This window comes from Myotis yumanensis, unplaced genomic scaffold (assembly GCF_028538775.1).
Source record: "Myotis yumanensis isolate MYYU_CA2020_CCGP unplaced genomic scaffold, mMyoYum1.0.hap1 SCAF_7, whole genome shotgun sequence".
NCBI lineage: Eukaryota > Metazoa > Chordata > Mammalia > Chiroptera > Vespertilionidae > Myotis > Myotis yumanensis.
The window spans coordinates 37,711,083-37,730,719 of NW_027223758.1; the positions used below are offsets into that span (position 1 = coordinate 37,711,083).

The 19,637-nt window shown below is 49.6% G+C and overlaps 1 protein-coding gene across 3 annotated transcripts in view; it reads right to left on the reverse strand.

Annotated features, from left to right (window-relative positions):
- MTCL2 (microtubule crosslinking factor 2) overlaps positions 1-19,637 on the reverse strand; it is a 75,405-nt gene that overhangs the window by 21,673 nt on the left and 34,095 nt on the right. For 2 of the 3 annotated variants that reach the window (XR_011472135.1, XM_070420250.1), the window contains exons 4-13: positions 17,657-17,719; positions 15,786-16,967; positions 13,215-13,361; positions 10,336-10,461; positions 9,124-9,354; positions 5,806-5,910; positions 4,201-4,368; positions 2,588-2,839; positions 1,466-1,537; positions 439-509 (exon numbers count right to left, since the gene is read on the reverse strand). Coding sequence is in view for 2 of the 3 variants with exons in the window: in XM_070420250.1 (XP_070276351.1) it covers positions 439-509; positions 1,466-1,537; positions 2,588-2,839; positions 4,201-4,368; positions 5,806-5,910; positions 9,124-9,354; positions 10,336-10,461; positions 13,215-13,361; positions 15,786-16,967; positions 17,657-17,719 (2,417 nt within the window). In the remaining variant the exon portion in view is untranslated. The remainder of the gene's footprint in view (positions 1-438; positions 510-1,465; positions 1,538-2,587; positions 2,840-4,200; positions 4,369-5,805; positions 5,911-9,123; positions 9,355-10,335; positions 10,462-13,214; positions 13,362-15,785; positions 16,968-17,656; positions 17,720-19,637) is intronic. The other variant, XM_070420251.1, reaches the window with a different exon arrangement.

Sequence of the window (19,637 nt, forward strand, 5' to 3'; positions counted from 1 at the left end):
CTCACTCCTTCCATGGGTTTCCTAATGGTGGTGACACGGGCTGGAGAGCCTGAGGGGCTCATTAATCCCAGGAATGGGAGTCCAGCTTGACTCTCCTAACTACAGCCACAAGAAGAAAGAACCTCAACAAGAGCTAAATAATTTCTTTCCCAGCTAGGGTATGCAGGTGCCCCAGTTTTCCGTGTCCAGAATCAAACAAAAAATCATACACAGGAATTACCGCTCCAAGTTTCCCAGTTGCTAAGTGGCCTGGGTTGCATAGGAACCATGTGCCTGCGTTCTGCCAGCTCGGCTGAGGTGCAGAGATGGGCACATGGGGCATGGGAGAGGAGAGAGGCAAGGCGCGGGGCAGGTATAGGGCAGAGCAGAGGGTGGGGCCTGGAGGGTGGAGCAGGGGGAGGGGCTGCAGGGGGAAGTGGGTGGAGGGGATGCCATCACCTCTTTAAGCCAGTTCCCCCAAGCTCAGCTTCAGAAACAGCCTCCTTGTCGTGGATCTTTTCACTGCGTGTCTGTCAAGGAAGAGAGACAAGAAGGGTCAGTTCTGGCCCCCAACACCCTGAGGGAAGGTGATAGGAGGTCACTCTGGGGACTGACCCCACCTGAGTCTCCTCTTGTAGAGCAGGAGTGATGTCAGCACTGACCTAGAATGCCGACTGGTCAGGTTCTGGCTATAACGCACCTCCCCTCCCCATAGGTATGTGATCCAGGCTTGGCCAATGGGAATTCCAAGAGAGAACCCCAAGGAAACAGTCTGTTTAGAACTTAATCTGCATGTGGTGGCAGCTCCCAGTGGCTGCCGTTCAGCTGGCAGCAGTGATCTGGAGGTTCCTGCTCTGGGCTTGTCTCACTCTGGTTCCAAAGCAGGTCCCCACTTTTCTGAACCTGCATTGCCAGCCCTCTGGAGCCCCTAATAAAATCCTCTCCTGCCTCAGTTCCCCAGAATCAGTTTTCGTTGCAACCACGTCTCCTGACTCACACACCACTTCCTCAGGCTGTCGTGAGGATTGCACGAGATGATGGAAAGGACCTGTCCATTCGCTGTTTGGTTACTCGACATGTTGCTCTAAGGACAATGCAGCTGAGGCTTAGGAGCAATCTTCACCCATGTGACCTAACTGATCTCCACAACCCGGGCTGGGCCAAGGCCGAGAACATGATTCTCATTTTACCAGTGCAGCAACAGGGGCCCAGAGTGGGAGAGTGACTTGCCCAAGATCGCATGGCTATTCAGAAGCCCTGCTTTTCAGAAAGGCACATATGAAATCAAAAGAATACAGACACCCAGCCCTTCTCCCAGACATGGAAAAATGGAGCTGGCAGAGGGTCCTTCCAAGTCCCAGACCACCGGCTTGGTTGTGACCTTTGCGACAGGGTTAGCATCCTCCCGTCACATCCTCCCCAACAGAGGGACTTCCCAGTGTAGCCAGGAGCCAAAAGAACATGGATGGCTTGCTACCCTACTCACCTCTTTCCAACTGTTGTCCTGCTTCTCCAAGTCTGAGTGCTTCAGGACCCAGGGGTCGGCAGCCTTCTGCAGCTGGGCAAGGGTGAGGAGGGCGGTCAGTGGTGGGCACAGCTGGTGAGCTGGGCCCCGCCCCAGGCTCTGCTTTAAAGCCTGGAGAACCCAGATCATGGCCTAGAAGCCACCTGCACAGTGGGCGGCAGGTCTGAGCCACCAACAAGGTGGACTTGAGAAAGGACCATAAAAGCAACCACTGATGGGCATCCTTATAGATGACATTATATTTAATACTCTACACTGCAATACAGTTGTTACTACAATGTTAATTCATGCTACAATTGCTGGAACAGCTGAACCAGCGAAGCAGCAGCTGCATCACATCAGGGTGGTGTCTTTATACCAGGAATGCTAAAGAGCAGATAAACTGAAGGACAACGGCCTCTACACCCTGTTGTGAACAGCTGTCTATCACAGAGGCAAAGTGTAAACAATATGTACATTACGATTTAATTAATGATTTAAAAATATAAATTTAGCAAGAAAAGGAGGGAGTGGGTTGGAATAAGCTTTTGCAATATGTGGGTCTTGTATAAAGATGAAGTCCTGATTTAGGTAATGAAAATAAAAAGTAAAGCAAAGGAAAAAGCCAAAATAATGAGGGGAGCATAGCAGCCTGCTAAGCTGGGTGCATGGTGTGAACTGCAGTGGACATAATGTTCAGTGATTGCTTTTCCTATCTCCCTCTTCTGGTCTGAGGACTCCAATTTTCCCATGGGGGCCCACCCTTGGTTCTTCCCTCTTGGTTCCTGGGTTTTGGCAGGCTCCAGGGATGGGCACATGACTCACACCTAGCCAATCAGAGCCTTGTAAGGAAAGACAAGTCTTTCCACTGCAGTCACTAAGCTGTGAGGATATGAGCACAAAACTAACAGTGGCCATGTTTGAGGGAAGCTTGCTTAAGAAAAAACACAGAGGAAAACAAGTCTGAGAGACTGGCAGGGAGAAAGACCCAGTTCCTACTGTATTCTCTGAGCACCTGGATCCAGCTATGCCTGAAGGCGCGCCTACCCCAGGCCTTTTTCTACAAACACTGCCCCTTGTGGCTTGGGCTGGGACAGGCCTCACCTGGCTCAGGCGGTTCTGCAGCTCCTTTACCTGCTGCTCCACCTGCTGCTTCTCACCCTGAAGCCGTTCCACCAGCTGTAGCTTCTCCTGGCTCCAGTTGCGCTCGCTGACCTGCAGCTGCCGCGTCAGCTCCATGACAGCGCTGTAGGACTCAGCCAGGAGGTGCTGCTGCTCCTCCCGCTCCCTCTGGAGGGCGGCCTTCCACTCGGGCCCTGTCCGTTCCCCAGCGCCCTTCCCGGCCTTCAGCTCTATCTGTGGAAGGAAGAGCAAATTGGACGCTGGCATCAGGAGGCCCCACCTCTCTGCTCTCCTGCCCTCTTTCCCTCCAGGACACCAGCAGGGGACAGGGGAGAGAGTTCCCTGGGAGGACTCCTCACTCAGAACTAACCCCTCCTCCCAAGCAAGGCTTGTGGAACTTTCTACCCACCCCACTCAGAGCTAAGGGCTTCTCAGGCATTTATGATCTCAGTATCCTCATGCAAAGTCGGCCTCATGCAGAGACTACCACTTTTGATATTTTACACAGGAGGAAGAGGCTAAAGAGGTAAGTTACTTGTCCCAGTTCCCACAGCTATAAAATGGCAGGCTCCTAGTTACTGCTTCTCATACTTCACAACTCTTACCAGCGGCACAGAGTTACAGTTAGTGGGGACATGCACCCACAGTCATGTCATGAATGTGTGCAGGAATCCCTCCAGCGTGATGGCTTTCTCAGCCTCAAACCTTGGGGTGGCAGGAGGTGACTAGACAACCTCAAGAATTAAGGCAACCCACATCCCCCAGGATCTTAACCCTCATGGGGCCAGCAAGGTTCCCAGTGGAGAGGAGCACCTAAAATAGCTGGGTTAGGAGACGGGGAGGGGGAGACAAACAGTGGACACTGTGGGATGTGCAGATGGGGCAGGAGCTGTGAGATCTGCAGGGAGAGTCAGGAGGAGCATGATGGCTCGGGGAAGCCAGGAATCTGAGCATTGGGAAGAAGGTGAGAGCATGATCATGGGAGTCAGGAGGGGCAGAGGTTTGGGGCATGAGGGTCAGATCTGCCCCTGACTAGCTGAGTGACCTTAGGAAAGAAACTTAAGTCCTCTGTGCCTGCTTTGTCACTTGTCCAGCAGAGATAATGAGTGTACTCGCCTCCAAGGGGCCATGACACTAGAAGGTAGCCTGCCACAGGGGCAGGCTGGAGGAAGCCGGACCCTGCAGCGCTGTGGCGGGGGCTAGAGGTGGTTAGAGCACTCTCTCTGAGTGGGAGGAAGTCCACCCCCTCACTGCCTCCAGGGCAGCAACCTGCCTCCAGGTACACAGCAGAGACCAAACCCCAGAGCTCCTGGTGAAGGCTCCTTTGGTCATGCTGGGTTGTGGGGAGAGGAGCCCCTCAGTTTGAGCGGAGGGAACAGAGCAGAGCCAGGTAGCAGGGGGTTAAGGGGATCCTTGCGAGGAGAGGAAGGAAAGAACGAGGACAGCAGGCAGCTGAGGTCCAGGTGTGCGTGTGAAGGATGTCACCAGGTACAGACAGGCACTTAAGCTTGGACATCCTGCTCCCAGATCCCACAGCTGAGGGCTGGGCTGAGACAGGACAAGGGGGAGAGGTCTCTGTCTGGCGGGAGACCCACCTGGGTGGTGTGACTCTTGAGCTCGGCACGCTCCGTCTCCCAGGTGGCCTTGGCCTTGGCAAACTGCTGCTGAAGCTCAGTCAGACCCCGGCGCTCATCCCGGAGCAGCCAGCACAGCTCCTTGAGTGTCACCTTCATGTCGGCCAGTGTCTTAATGTACTCATTGGGCTGCAGACAGGGGCGAGGCCTGGGTCAGGAGCGTTTAGAGGGGGCCGCGAGGGGAGCCTGGGCTGGGAACACTCACCCAAAGTCCAGACTGGGACCCTCCCAGGCCTCAGGCAAGTCCCACACCCTCTCTAGGCCATCTCACCCGTGAACTTTCAGCCCTAAGATTTCTGAGCCGAGTCATCTCAACTCTGGCCACCTCCTAGACCAGAGGTTCTCAACCTGTGGGTCGCGACCCCTTTGGCCTTTCACAGGGGTCGCCTAAGACCATCCTGCATATCAGATATTTACATTACAATTCATAACAGTAGCAACATTACAGTTAGGAAGTAGCAACGAAAATAATTTTATGGTTGGATCACAGCATGAGGAACTGTATTTAAAGGGCCAGAAGGTTGAGAACCACTGTCCTAGGCCAACATATATCCCAGCCTCACATAAATAAAAACCCTGCAGTTATAGCCATAATCACTCTGCCTAAATCTGAACCAGGCCCTGGCTTCTTTGAGGCCCTGCAGTGTCTGGGTCCTGGATCCTTCTCCTTGCCCAGGATTCTCTCTGACCCACTGTGGGCCAGATAAGGGGTCCGAACCATGGAGCCTCCCTGAATGCCTGATTCGGTCCCAAATCTCTTCTCCTTGGCCCATGCCTGTTTCCCACGTACCCAAGCTCACTGTGTGTGCCCTGGGAGTGTGACTCCATTGTTCTCCCTACCCCTGGCTTGATTTGAGGGTTCCTGACCACAGACCACAAGGTCCATCTTCATATGACCCCAGCCTGATGTCCTCATCTCCACTATGTACATCCCAAAATGCAAGGAATCGCAGAATATCTTGCCACACCTCTGCACACACAGTTCTCTTGGTCCAGAATAGTCTTCCCCTCATTCTCTATTAGGCAAACTCCCATTCATCCTTCAAAACCCACCATCTAGCCCTAGCCGGCTTGGCTCAGTGGATAGAGTGTTCGCCTGTAGACTGAAGGGTCCCAGGTCCGATTCAGGTCAAGGGCACATGCCCAGGTTGCGGGCTTGATCCCCAGTAGGGGGTGTGCAGGAGGCAGGCGATCAATGATTCTCTCTCATCATTGATGTTTCTATCTCTCTCTCCCTCTCCCGTCCTTTCTGAAATCAATTAAAAATATATATTAAAAATACCCCCACCACCTATAACCACTTCTCTGTGACACGATTACACTCCAAACAGAATTAATTGTTCCCTTGCCTGTGACCCCACAGTCCACCATCTGGCCCTCTGTCACTGCCCTGGGATGACGTATATACCCCACTACACTGAGCATCTGGGGCCAGTGACCAGGCAATAACCCTCTGCAGCTCTAGTGCCAGTACAAGATAGATCAGAGAAGGCAGCAGGAAGTGATCATTAATCAGACAAAGAAAGAAATAGACAGGACAGGCCTGGGAACAGGCTGAGAACAAACCGTGTTTTGGGTCCAGCTGTCCCCCGTGCAGGTCTTGTTATCAGAATGCTGGGCATTTAATTCCTCTTCCTCCATCAGCAAGTACAGCTCCTTCATGCTATTTACCTAGTTTTTTAAAAAAAACCACACTCTCAAACAGGTGGGAAGGCATCATGCCTGGGGTTCTGACCCTCAGGAGGAGGGGATTCAGGCTAGTGGGCCAGACAGAAAGTGGACTGAACAGTCAGACTGGAAGAAAGAACGAGATCTGTGGTGCAGGATGACTCAGAGGCATCCAGCTGAGCACCGATTCCCCACATTTTAACTTTGACCCCTGGGCGCCATCTAGACCGGGAGCACAGCTAGAGAGTCAGGCACTTCTGGCCTCCCACCATATCTCTACCCCAAACACCATGAGGCGCCTCGGAGAGCTACTCAGAAATGACATGTTGTCAGGCCAGGTCAAGGTAGGCACAGTGGCTGGAATAAAAGAGACACAGGTTCCCCTTGATTATAGAAAAGGGAACCAAAGGTTCAAGTTCACAGAAAGGAGATTTCCTGGGAAGCAGGGTTTGTTGCCGATGGAATCTGGGCAGCAGTCCAGGGCTGGCCAAAGAGACCAGGGTACTAGTTCAGGATAGGAATGAGGCAGAAGGAAGCCACCTTCTGACGGGGGTGCACAGTCATCATTCATTCGACAAATATTTACTGAACTCCTACCATGTGCCAGGCTTTGTGCTCAGAACTGGGGATACACCAGTGAGCAAGATAGACAAAAAACCCTTCAGCTTCTATTCCAGTAACAAGAAAACAAACAAATATGTGAAATGTATGAAATGTCATTAACTATATGGAATGTCACATAACCATAGATGCTAAGGAAAAAAGAGACCAAGAAAAGGAGCTGGGTGTGCTATGCATGGTGGTCAAGGAAGGCCTTGGAGACAAGGTGATCTTTGGGCCAAGTCCTGAAGGAGGTCAGAGAATAAGCTGTGAGCTTAACTGCAGGTTGAGAATTCCAAGAAAAGGACAAAACCGATGCAAAGGCCCTGAAGGGGGAACAGTCTGGCTGAGGAAGTGAGAGGAGGACAGGGCTGGCTGACCAGGCCACTGCAGAAACTCTGGCTTCTTCTCCGGGTGAAATGGTAGCCAGGGGAGGAGTGACCCCGGCCTGACTTTGTTTCACAAATCCCTCTCGGTGTCGCCTGGAGATGCAGGGCAGCAACAGAGCCCCATATCACACAGCTCCCAGGGCACCATCCACACGGAGTACGTGCTGCCTGGTACCCCCTGTACCCGTGTGAATGTAAGATGTTTGGTGGGGGGTACAATGGCAGGAGCAGGGAGACCAGTGAGGAGGCTACTGTGACAATCCAGACAAGATGTGATGATGACTCAGATTGGGGGGAAGGGGAAGTGCAGCTGGGTCAGATTCTGAATAGATTCACAATGTGCAAGAAAGGCCATGTAAACCATCAGCCTGGATGAGCTCCCCAGGGGAGTAAGTGCAGGTGAAGGAGAAATGCAGCCTGAGGGCTGAGTCCTGGGGACTCTGTCATTCAGAGGTCAGGTCAGGGAGAGCAGGAGGGTCCAGCCAAGGAGGTGGAGAAGGAACAACCAGTGAGGTGAAAGGAAAACCAAGAGCGTGTCCTAGAAATCACATGAATAAGGGTTTCTAGGATTAGAAAGGTGCAGAGACTGGAAAGTGTGTGTGTATGTGTGTGTGTGGGGGGGGGGGGGGGGCAGGGCCTGCATAAAGAAACACCCCCCAATTCTGTCCCCGGCCACGGTATTTAAATATACAATCTTCTATCTATATACACAGGTACACAACTCTTTCTCTGAAATCCTTAGGGTCAGGTGTGCTTGGAATTCAGAATTAATCAGGATTTAGAAGAATAATATGGCACCTACACTCTATCCTCCTATATAATAAAAGCCTAATATGCAAATTGTCCCCTCAACCGGGAGTTTGTTCAGGGGGTGGGGCTGGCCAACCAATCGCCCGTGGCCCCTTCCCCCAGCCAACCCTGCCCTGGCCAGCAGTGGCAGCAGGCAGCCAGGGGAAGGGAACACTAGGGACCCTACCTGTGCATGAATTTTGTGCACTGGGCCTCTAGTATTATATAACAACACTGGCAAACTCTGGTGTAACACCCTGTGCTCCAAGACACTAGTATTTCCCCTATAAACGTATGAATATGAACATGAAATGGAATAAATAAAGGTTTTGCCGTCAAATGAATGTCAGGCAAATTTTTTCCAAGCTTGGGCTAGACCAGAGGTACCTATACCCAAAAGGCCAAGGTAAGCAGTGCCAGCTCAGCTGGGTGTGACTGAGGTATGATGTCCTTACGTGCTCCCTTCTCTCAGCAATGTTAGTGCTGACGAGGGGGCACAGGGGCTTTGAGGAACAAAGGATCCTGCACAGGCTGAGGGCCATGGGAGTCCTTCCCAAAGTTCCACTCCTCATGTTTCCTGCCACATCCAAATACTACCTCTACTCTCATTCATGTTTTTAAGTCAACCTACTCTTTCTAGTTAAATAAGTATATCTAAAAAAGGAAAGTATTATTACTAAAAATGGAAAGCTCCACTGCTATATATCGAAGGTAACATTAAAAATAAAATAGGTATATTCATAAGTCAAACATAAACAATAAAAAATGAACTAGTATATGCAAAACATGAATCTCAAAACTTATAGTGAGCAAAAGAAGGCAGACACAAAAAGACTACCTACATTTACATAAACTTCTACAATAGGCAAAAGTAATTGATGGTGTAAGAAATCAGAATTGTGCTGACTGCTGGGGTGGGCATATTGACTGGGGCACTCCAAATGTGCTCTATTGTGATCAGCGGGGGCTACACAGGTGTACACTATACAACTTCATCAGCTGTAACTTAAGATGTGCACACTTTACTGTGTGTAAGCTATACTTAAAGGAGTAAAAGCATTAATGCACACTATACTTGTATATAATGGAATATCAACAGAACTAGATTATTAAAATCACCTACATACTCTTGCCTGCTGAAGACCCCAAGGTTTGTTAAAAAGGGAAATGAACAAGAATTAGAGACCTACCAGCCCCCCAAGGAGATTTTCTCCTGCTGAGGCCGGAACCCAGTCTGTCTTCTTCACCACGGTATCCCCCAGCACCAGCCACAGCACCCAGTAAAGAGCTGGCTCTCACAGACAGATGCTGAATGAAGCCTGCAAGCTGATGGCTTGTAGAGGAGCCTCAGGGCTGTGCCGATGCCAGCTGGGTGTCCCTCTGGTCCTATCAACCCCATACCACCCTCGACCCGGTCCCCGTCCCAGAGGAAACATACCTCAAGGAAGTCATCCCGCTCGCTGGGCAAAACCTTGCCCTGCCGCCAGCGCTTGAGGAACCACCGGAGCTTCATGAAGAGCAGCAGGAAGTTGTGCTTGAACTGCTGGGACTCCTGCACCAGCATGTTCTTCTCCTGGCTCCAGAATTTCTGCTCCAGCCTGCGCTGGAGACTCAGGCTCTGCAGCTCAAACTCCCGCCTCAGGAGCGCCCTCTGCTGGTCCTCCTTCAGCTTCGAGGGGAACAAGAGCATGAGCAACCCAGCTGTCTTCCTGGGCACTACCCCACCCCATTCCAGGCTTTTGACAAGGGCAGTGAAGAAAATCTGGGCGGTGTTTGTTGGTGATTCCTGCCAGGAATTCCACCACTAGCAGCTCATTCTGTTGAGCTAAACACTGCCCTCTGCTACTCCAGGGAGGAGGACTCAGAAAATGAACAGCAATCAGTTACTGAATCAGTGAAAACAGCTGGGATTTGAATCCAGCTCTGTTTGATTATAAAAACCATGACATAATCTAATAAGCATGTACTTCGTGCCAATGTTTCACATGAACTCACATTTAATGAGGAACTTGGGAGGGTGAGCAATGAAGGCAGGGAGGGGTAAGGGCATGCTGGGAGTGAGGAAGACTGAGCACATGTAATATCCCAGAGAAAGCAATGCTATGTCATGGCTAAGAGGGAGCCAGAGACCTTGATTAGAATCCTAGCCCCACTTTGCCTGGATGTGCAACCCTGGGCAAAAGTACTTCCGCTCTCTGGGAATCAGCTTCCCCATCTGTAAAATGGGGACACAGCATAAAGGAAGACCTGATGATTAAAGGACATAATGTGTGGAAAGTGCATTACACAGGCCTGCAATACAGAAAGGGCTTAATAAATGCTTTCTATTAGTAGAATTAGCATCTTGATTACCAGCCAGACCTATGGCCTTTTGGCTACAGATGGGGGTAGTACTTCATAGACAAGAAATTGAGACTCAGAGACGAGACCGGAGATCACAACGACAGCCAATGACGAGCCCCGGATTCCAGCCCAGCACAGCTAATGTGTGATCACATGTGCAGACACTCCACAACCATGAAGCAGGAAGACTCAGGTTTCCCCTGACATTCCTGCCTTCTTAAGACTCATGGACCTCTGAGATTTCTGCCTTCAAATCAGGGAAGGGAGGTTGGAGTTAAGCGTAGGTAGGGCATTGAGCACCACGCACCTGGACCATTTTCTGGTTGAAGTTGTCAGCCTCCTCCTTCCGTAGCTGCCGCTCCTGGGAGAGCTGTTCTTGCAGGCCCCGGAGGCTGTCGTGGGCCTCGGCCAGCACCAGCTGCAGCTCCTTGATCTGGGGTAGGGATGAGGGACATGAATAATGAGGAGGGAGAGAACAAGAGGGGAGAAGCTGTGGTCAGAGGACAACAGTGGTAGGAGAGCAACAGCAGTAAGTCAGACCCAAGCTGTCCTTCAAGTACAAATTGGGCACAATGGCTGACCCTACCTCAGCGGTTCATCATGATGATGGAACAAAACAGTGCACGTCAAATCTAGCTATTACAATTTTAACTCGATAATGTGTCTTTTTTAAAGTTACTTGAAGAAAATAATATAGTGTGGAAACTGATTCTGATTTGCAAAATATGTTCACTCACTGTTTATAACTGCAAAAGTTACAAACAACTTAGATAATGATGAGAATCAATATATGTGTTAAATGGGTCTATACATAGGTAAGATCCATTAACTATATCCTTAAGGATGGTGTCCTTTATTGTATGTCAGTGGTTCTCAACCTTCCTAATGCCGCGACCCTTTAATACAGTTCCTCATGTTGTGGTGACCCCCAACCATATAATTATTTTTGTTGCTACTTCATAACTGTAATTTTGCTGCTGTTATGAATCGTAATGTAAATATCTGATATGCAGGATGTATTTTCATTGTTACAAATTGAACATAATTAAAGCATAGTGATTAATCACAAAAACAATATGTAATTTATATATGTGTTTTCCGATGGTCTTAGGCTACCCCTGTGAAAAGGTCGTTGAACCCCCAAAGGGGTCGCAACCCACAGGTTGAGAACCGCTGATATTTGTGTTTTCTGATGGTCTTAGGCGACCCCTGTGAAAGGGTCGTTTGACCCCCAAAGGGGTCGCGACCCACAAGTTGGCAACCCACAGGTTGAGAACCGCTGCTGTATGTGTATTATCATATTATATGTATATTATATAATATTACACTTCAATAAAGAGTTTGAAAAGATATATCTCAATAGAAAAACAGGAAGGACATGGACACACTAAATGTTAACAGTAGTTAACTGTGTGATAATCTTATGATCTTGACTTTCTTCTTTGTATCTTTATGCAATGGTGTTTAGGGACTTTGTTGTAGCTATTTGCTGCTATAATAAAATCTTAAGAAAAAGACAATAAAACTCTACATTTTCATGGGAAATTATGCTTATAAGTATTTGTAGCTAAACAGGCAAAGCTAACCTATTCTGTTAGAAATCAGAATGGAGACTAGAAGAGGACATAGAGGAGTCCTGGGGCAGGTCATGCTTGTTTATTCATCTGCGTGCTGAATACACAGGAGTGTTCAGTTTGCGGAAATGATTTGAGCTGTCCACTTACAATGCAAGTGCTTTTCTGTATGCATGTTACACTGCACTTTAAAATTTTTTATGTGTTTCTAATAACTGAGGGAAATTTTTATGGTGTCATGTTAAGCAGGAGGAAAAAAAAGGGAAGGTCAGTTCCACCCTTACACAAAACCTTCCCAGGCGTGGCAAGATGTCCCTCAATGAAAAAAATACACATTTTTTAATCTGGCCAATAATGTGGAAATTTGGCAATGGAAGGCACTGACTTGAGGTTTATCTTATACTCCTGTTTTGTATTAAAAATCCTTGTAGGGCTAGATCTGCTGTCTCTAGTATTCTCCGTGAACTCAGTACCCAACACAAGGCCTGGCAAATTGTAACTGCTCAATAAAGAGTGGTTGAATGAAGCAGTCCTTGAATGCGTGCAGGAAATTATTTTCTCTGCAGGTGAGCTGGCCTATTTCCTTTTCTCAGAAAATGAGAACTAAGTATCTTCTGATTCCGCCCCTCCCCCCGCTTTGGCCATGGCTGCTAGGAAACGCTAACCACTTAGAGAATTTGATCTTTCAACTTCAAGGGAGCTACTCACTCTGCATAGATTGCCTACTGGCCTTCCTGGGACTCCAAAGTGCCTTCCCAGGAATGCTCAGGTTAGGGCACACACAGGGCTCTCCGTGGTTCGGGAATCCCAGGTAGCTCGTCCAATGCAGGCTATAGGGCCCTTTTCTTTTCTTTTTAATTCTTTATTGTTGAAAGTATTATGTATGTCTCCTTTCCCCCCCATTGACCTCTCTCGGCCTGCTCCCACCTCTCAGCACAGGTTCTCACTCCCCTATTGTCTGTGATAGGACCCTTTTCTTGCAGGTTTGGGAAGGGCTTGGAACCACTCAGAAGTCCTCAAGGATCAGAGAATCCTAGCAATTCTTCAGCCACTACCAACGCTAATCCTCCCATGTTACAGACGGGAAAGCTGCATCAGAGTAAGGCCATGTCCCTGCCCAAAGTCAGTCACAATGGTAGGTCCCCTGAGGCCCAGTGATGTGTCCTCCTCCTCCTCACCCAGCATGGACCAGGCTTAAGCTGAGGCTTTTTGTATATTTCATACTTTCAACATACTATGAGGGATCGCTTTATTTTAAAGGCGAGAAACTGAGGATCGGAGAGGTCAAGTGATTTACAGACAGTATACAGTGGACCCACAGTGTGAACCCAGTCGCCTGACAGTAGAGACTGCTGCCTTCCTGTACATAAATTAGTGGCTCCAGTAAATGCTGTAAATTATTGAGTTTATAAGCTTCCTTTTATCAGGCCATGAGAATGGCCTACACTTCCTTGTTTCCCTTTTTGTCCTGGTTTCCGGAATCTCGAAACCAAATGGAATACTCAAAACCCACATCATCACCAACTAAGATGCCCCATGGATCCTGCTGCTTTGGGAAGCCCCAGACGCTCTCTTCCTACCCGCCCCGCTGCTTGCTCAGGGCTAGGCCCACCTCGGAGGCGTAGGAATCGTTGTCTTCAGCTCGGTAAGGCCTGAAGCTCCGGCTGGGGTCGGGCTTGGAGTCCAAGTCACCAGTGCGGAATGCCTCTCGTATCCTGGGCTCCCATTCCGGCAGGTCCCTGAAGTCAGGTGGCTGCACCTAGAGGCACAGGCAGAAGAGACCACAATAACCATGGGGATGGGCCCGAGGGGTGCCAGAAACAGCCCCACCCTGGGCCTCTGGGCTCCACAAGAGGCTCTGACCACCCCCCTGAGGGCTGGGATGTCTGTAGCCCAGACCTAGCCCTGGATCGGGCACGGCAACCACTCCATGAATGTTTGTTGGCAGGATGAATGACTGGGCAAGTGGAAAGTGAAACACTGATTCTGTGAATGTCTGTCCTGTGCATAAATCTCTGAGCCAGCCTCAACCATCCCTACTACATGTGCGGTCCCAGCTCATTCCTACTTCAAAAAGAACCAAGAGGGTGACCTCACATGGGGCAGTCTGCTTGCTTAAACAAGCAACATCAACAGGACACCCATTAAATAAATTATGGCACCACTACACTGTGCAGTGGTGAACAAGAAAGAGCGAAATCTCTCCGTATAGACATGGCAAGACGCATCCCATTGCTCTTAGGATGGAGCTCAAACCTTCCCGATGCTCCCTAGAGTCCCGCCTCACTCCCTCTCTTAGTTCCTGGACACACCATGCTCCTTCTGGCCACGACTATTGGCACAGGCTGTTCCCTCTGCTCAGAACATTCTTTCCCTGGTTACCCATCCTTCTGGTCTCAGCTCAGATCAGAGGCCTTGCCTGACCCAGGGTCTAGGTCAGTGATGGCGAACCTATGACACGCGTGTCAGAGGTGACACGCGAACTCATTTTTTTGGTTGATTTTTCTTTGTTAAATGGCATTTAAATATATAAAATAAATATCAAAAATATAAGTCTTTGTTTTACTATGGTTGCAAATATCAAAAAATTTCTCTATGTGACACGGCACCAGAGTTAAGTTAGGGTTTTTCAAAATGCTGACACGCGGAGCTCAAAAGGTTCGCCATCACTGATCTAGGTCAAGTTCCTTGTTCACAGAACCAAGTACCTTTCCTTGAAAGCCCTTACCTCAGTTTGTAATTTCACATTCACTGGCATCTTTTTATTAACATCTCTCTTCCCTACTAGATGATATGGGCAGGGGTGGGAGGCAGGACTCCTATCTGTTTTTGCTTAACATGGCACCTCCAGCACTGAACACAAAAGTGCATGAACAATAAATACAGCTTCATAAGTACATGAGCCAACAGATACACTGCATGAGAAAAATAAGTTGTGTGGTAACAGTAGGTATAACAAAAGACAATATGGGTGAAAAAATAAATATATGAGCATCTACACAGAGAAAGATTTAGAAGGGCATGCTGTGGTGATGGATTATAGATCTACACTCCTTGACACAGGCAGCTACTGAGCACTTGAAATGTGGCTATTGTGACTGAGGAACTGAATTTTCAATTGTGTATAATTTTTATTAATTTAAATTTAAGTAGCCACATGTGGCTAGAGGCCACTGTATTGGCCAGAGCTGCTCCAGACTGTTAAAAGCAGACCCGTAGGGAGTGAGAAGCAACGAAGAGGAGGCTTTCATCTTTTTTAAAAAATATTGTTTTTATTGATTTTTAGACAGAGAGGAAGGGAGAGGGAGAGTAAAAAACATCGATGATGAGAGAGAATCATTGATTGGCCACCCCCTGGGGATCGAGCCAGCAAACCGGTCATGTGCCCTGACTGGGAATTGAACCTGTGACCGGTGACCTCTTGGTCATAGGACTATGCTCAACCACTGACCCACCCCGGCGAGAGGAGGCCTTCATCTTTTACTCGGGTGCTTCTGAAACGCTTTGAATGTTTATGGACTACTTTGTCAATAACGCTTTTTCGGGGGACAAATACATTTGCTATTTTAATTTTTCTAAGTAATACTGTACAGACATCCAGACATACAAGTTCATTCCTTATCTTTAGAAAGCTGAGTTCCTGGCCTTTGCATCTGACCTGAAGAAAAGTTCTTTGTTTTAATAATACTCATTTTAAAATACAAAATTGTGAAAGAAACAAGAAAAGAAGAAAGGGCAACCTGAAAAAAAGGCAGGGCCTCAGAATCAAGCCCTGTATCTATCAATAGTAAATGAGTAAGGAATTTTGGCACATTCACTCAATGAGACTGTATCCAGGAAAGAGAATGAACAAACTCTTGCCACATGAGACAACGAACACATGGTGAGTGAAGGAAGCCAGACACAAACGTGTGCTGGTTGAGTCAATTTATATGAAGTTCAAAGACAGCCCAAACTAAATCAAGAGGCTACCCTTGGGAAGGGGCACTGTGGCTGGAACGGCGCCTGAGGAGGGGTGCTGGTCGTCTTCTAGTTCTTGTTCTGGGCGGTGATTATATGACTGTGCTCAGCTTGGGAAAATCCTAAGCTCCACACCTGTGCTTTGTGTACCCCTGTGTGTTGTGCTTCAGTAAAAAAGGTTCTATCAAAAAAAATAACAGGGCCTACGACTTGGACCTCTTACCTGGAAGTCTGAGCCAAGGTCTTTGGCCAGAAGAATCTCCTTGGAGGGCCCCTGGGAGCCCAAGGGGGTGAGCGACGAGAAGGGCTCTTGCGCCTCCTTGGCAGAACTCCCAAGGACCGCGTCTGCCTTCCGCGTGAAGGCGTTAAGCTCCTGCTGCAGCATGCTCAGCCGAACCAGGATAGCATGGATGAGCTTGGTGTCCCTGGGGCCCTCACTGTTGTCGGGGGCCTCGTGCAGCCGAAAGTCGGCACACTCGTTGTCCAGATACAGGCGGAGGCCAGCTGAGAAGCCATTAGCGTCGGCCACCAGGATGTCAATGGCCTTGCTGACCAGGGCGGCCTGCTCCCGCAGACCAGGCAGCACTTCAGCATCCCTGGCTCTGCAGAGCCGGGTGGCATGGGGGCCATGGGCCTCACCAAGGGCAGCGGGCACGCACTGGGCAGAGTCCCCCGCCTCGGCGTCCGTCTCCAGCATCGGCCGTGTTCTCTGGCAGGAGGCCAGATCGCAGCGCTGGAGGTTGGACAGGAGCACGCGGTTCTCATACTGGAGCTTCTTGACTTTGCCACTGAGCTCGCCGATCTGCAGTTTGGCGGCCGCCAGCTCCTCCTGCGAGGGCTCGCTGAGCACGGAGCAGCTGTCCTCTGACAGCGTCACGTCCAGCTCGTGCTCTGAACGGTATTTGGCCAGCTCGCCCAGCAGCAGCTTGTTCTGGTCCTCAAGTTCGGCCGAGGAGCGCCGCAGCAGCTCTGCCTCCTCCTCCACGAACTGCAGGTGCCGCCGCAGCTCTGCCAAGCTCTCCCCACACTCACTGCCACCCAGCGCAGAGAAGGCCAGGCGTGCCTCCGGGCCCCCACCACTGCCACCGTGGTCCTTCATGTCGTCCATCTCGGCCCGCAAGCCTCGGTTCTCCACCTCCAGCTCCACGATGCGGCGGCTCAGCAGGTTGGCCTCCTCCTCCACCAGCTTCAGATGCACCTTCAGCTCGGTCTCCCGCGAGTGGGGTGCATCTGCCAGCTCCTCGGCCGACAGGGCGCTGTCTAGATCACCGTAGAGCGAGCGGTACTTGAGCAGCTCCTCCTTCATGCTGTCGTTTTCCTTGACCAGCTTGGTGAGCTTCTTGCACATGAGGGCCGACTCCTCCTTTGCAAAGTGCAGCTGGCACTTCAGGTCTGCACTGTCCTCCTGGGGCCCGATGGGCACAGGGACAGAGAGAACCCAGGAAGATTAGTGTTAGGAGGCTCAATACCAGCCATAGCATTTTTGGGAGCACCAACTATGTGCTGGGGACACAGGAATAAAGCAGAGAAGCCCCAACCTTCAAGGAGCTGGGGGCCCAGAGGGAAGCAGAGGGGAACACTGATAAAGCAGCAAGGATGGAGCACCACACGTAACCTGGGGAGTCCAGGCGGGCTTCCTGGAGCAGGCAACATTTTTTTTGCCAAGGTGACTATTGCTGTTACTACCACTACTAACATTATTACGACAATTTCCTCACCCGTAAAATGGGACAATAACACTCCCTCCCTCACAGAGCCATGGAGAGGATTAAATGAGATAATGTATGAAAAATGCCTGGCACCCTGACAATCCAGCACCAGAGGCTAACGGTATCCTATGCCTGGCCTATGCTACACACATAGCACTTTATCTATCTGAGTGTGTGAGAATCACGGGTTCAGGGCATGGTTTTGGGAAATGAAGTGGACAGCAAAGCTAAGAAAAAGAACAAGGGGAGGATGGAATAAAAGCTAGAGAGGGGTGAGGATCTCAGAGAAACGCCCAGGCCACTTGGAGTTAGGCCTTACGCCTTAAGACTAAAACCTGCCAGCAGGGGCTACAGGCTGGGGGCTGTGGGAACTGCTGGGAAGTACCTGCACCGAAGGCTTCTTGTCTGTCTTTCCCAAGGAACGCGTTCCTCTTTTCTTCAAGGAATGCTGGAGGGAGAGTAAGAAAAAGTCAGCATTGAAAGCTCAGGAGGGTGATGTGCATCCAAAGAGAAGTCACAGAGCCTGCAGTTTCACTGGGGCCCCCTTCTCCACCAGCCCAGCCATCTCCAGGCCTTGGCCAGAACCAACTGCAGAGCCAGAGGGACTCTCAAGACCACCCAGTGGGTTGCAAGTGGGGGACAGGCCAGAAGCACTTCAGGAGATGATTCTGAACACACCTGCCCAGGGTGCCAACCCTCTCGCCCACCACCACATTGGATCCAGTTGGCTGGCTACGACCCGGGTATCTGGGTTTCTGTTCTTGACAGTCATTCACCAAAGACTTCCTGAGCACCTATTATGTGCTAAGCACAGGCAGGTATAGAGAATACGGCAGGTGCCAAGGCAGACAGGTATTTGGGGCGGATGCTCCATCCAGGTCCCCTTTCAGGACTGGGGCACTCGTCCTCCCCCAGTGCTAAGACCTCAATGTTGAGTCCCCCTCACAACAATGGCCACTGATTGAGGGCAGCCCACATCCAACGACTGGTCCACGCTCCACTGCCTCAACCCAGGGCAGCTCTAAAGGGCCATCCACGCTCCAGAGCTCCCCATGAGATGGGCTGAGCCACCGGTCTGAAGGCTCCACAGCCTCACTCTCCCTCTGTTCCCTGGTGGTGTTACTCCCAAGGGGACCCTTCCATAGTCTCTGCACGTAAAGCTCCACCTCCGAGGAAACCCTGTCCTCATGGAATGGCCTTCTAGTGGGACTTTAACCCAGAATGAATGAATATGGGTGAAATAATCCACAGGAGCCTTGGAAATGATGAGGGACCGATCTCAATTTAAACTGTAGAAGTCTGCATGCAGATGAAAGGAAAAGAAGACTATAACAGGTAGTCATGACTCCAAGATCCAGAAGTGATAGGGGAAGAAAACGGATACATTTGATCAGATAAACAAAATCGACATGGAAAAATAATACATCTTTAAAAAAGTAAAACTATGAATGACAAACTGGGAAAAATATTTGCAATTCATAACACTGACAAAGGGCCAATATCCTAAACAGGTAAAGAGCTTCACAAAATAGAGAATAAAAAAATCCAAAAAACCTATAGAAAAATGGGGTGGTGATATGAAAAACAGTTCTCAGGAAAAAGGAAGTGGCTCCTAAGCATAGGAAGATGCTTAACGCTGTTCAATAGAGAAATGCAAACTCAAACTACACTGAGACACCTATCAGATTGGCAAAAATCCAAACATCTCACAACACATTCTACTGAAGCTCTCAACCTTCCTAATGCCGCGACCCTTTAATACAGTTCCTCATGTTGTGATGACCCCCAACCATAAAATTATTTTCGTTGCTACTTCATAACTGTAATTTTGCTAGTTATGAATCGTAATGTAAATATCTGATATGCAGGATGTATTTTCAGGGGCCCACAGGTTGAGAACCGCTGCTACAGAGAAACAGGAATGCTTATATATCTCTGGCAAGAATGTGAATAGCACTCGCCTAGGGGGTTTCGGGGGGCCAAGGGTACAATAATCATTACTGAAGTTTCGCAGTGTTGAAGAGTCATTTAGTTAGATGCAGGATTCCACCGAGCACATCTTCCTGCGAAGCAGGATGATTCACTTGGGCTGCTTCTGACTTTCCGGGTTGGGCAGGTGTTTTTGAGAAAGCTCTCATGTGGTGTGAATACATGAAGGGGAGAGCCACTGATCTAATCCAAGCCCCTGCTTTACTGAAGGTGAGAGCGAGGTCCCACAGCAAATCCACAGCTGACCTGGGACCAGGTCTTGGAATAGCTCTAGATCTAGTTCCAAGAACTTGGAAGGAGAAAATGGGCCTTCTTTGATGAGGTAGCGCAGTGGTTCAAAATCTGGGTGAACATGAGAATTACCTAGGGAACTTAAA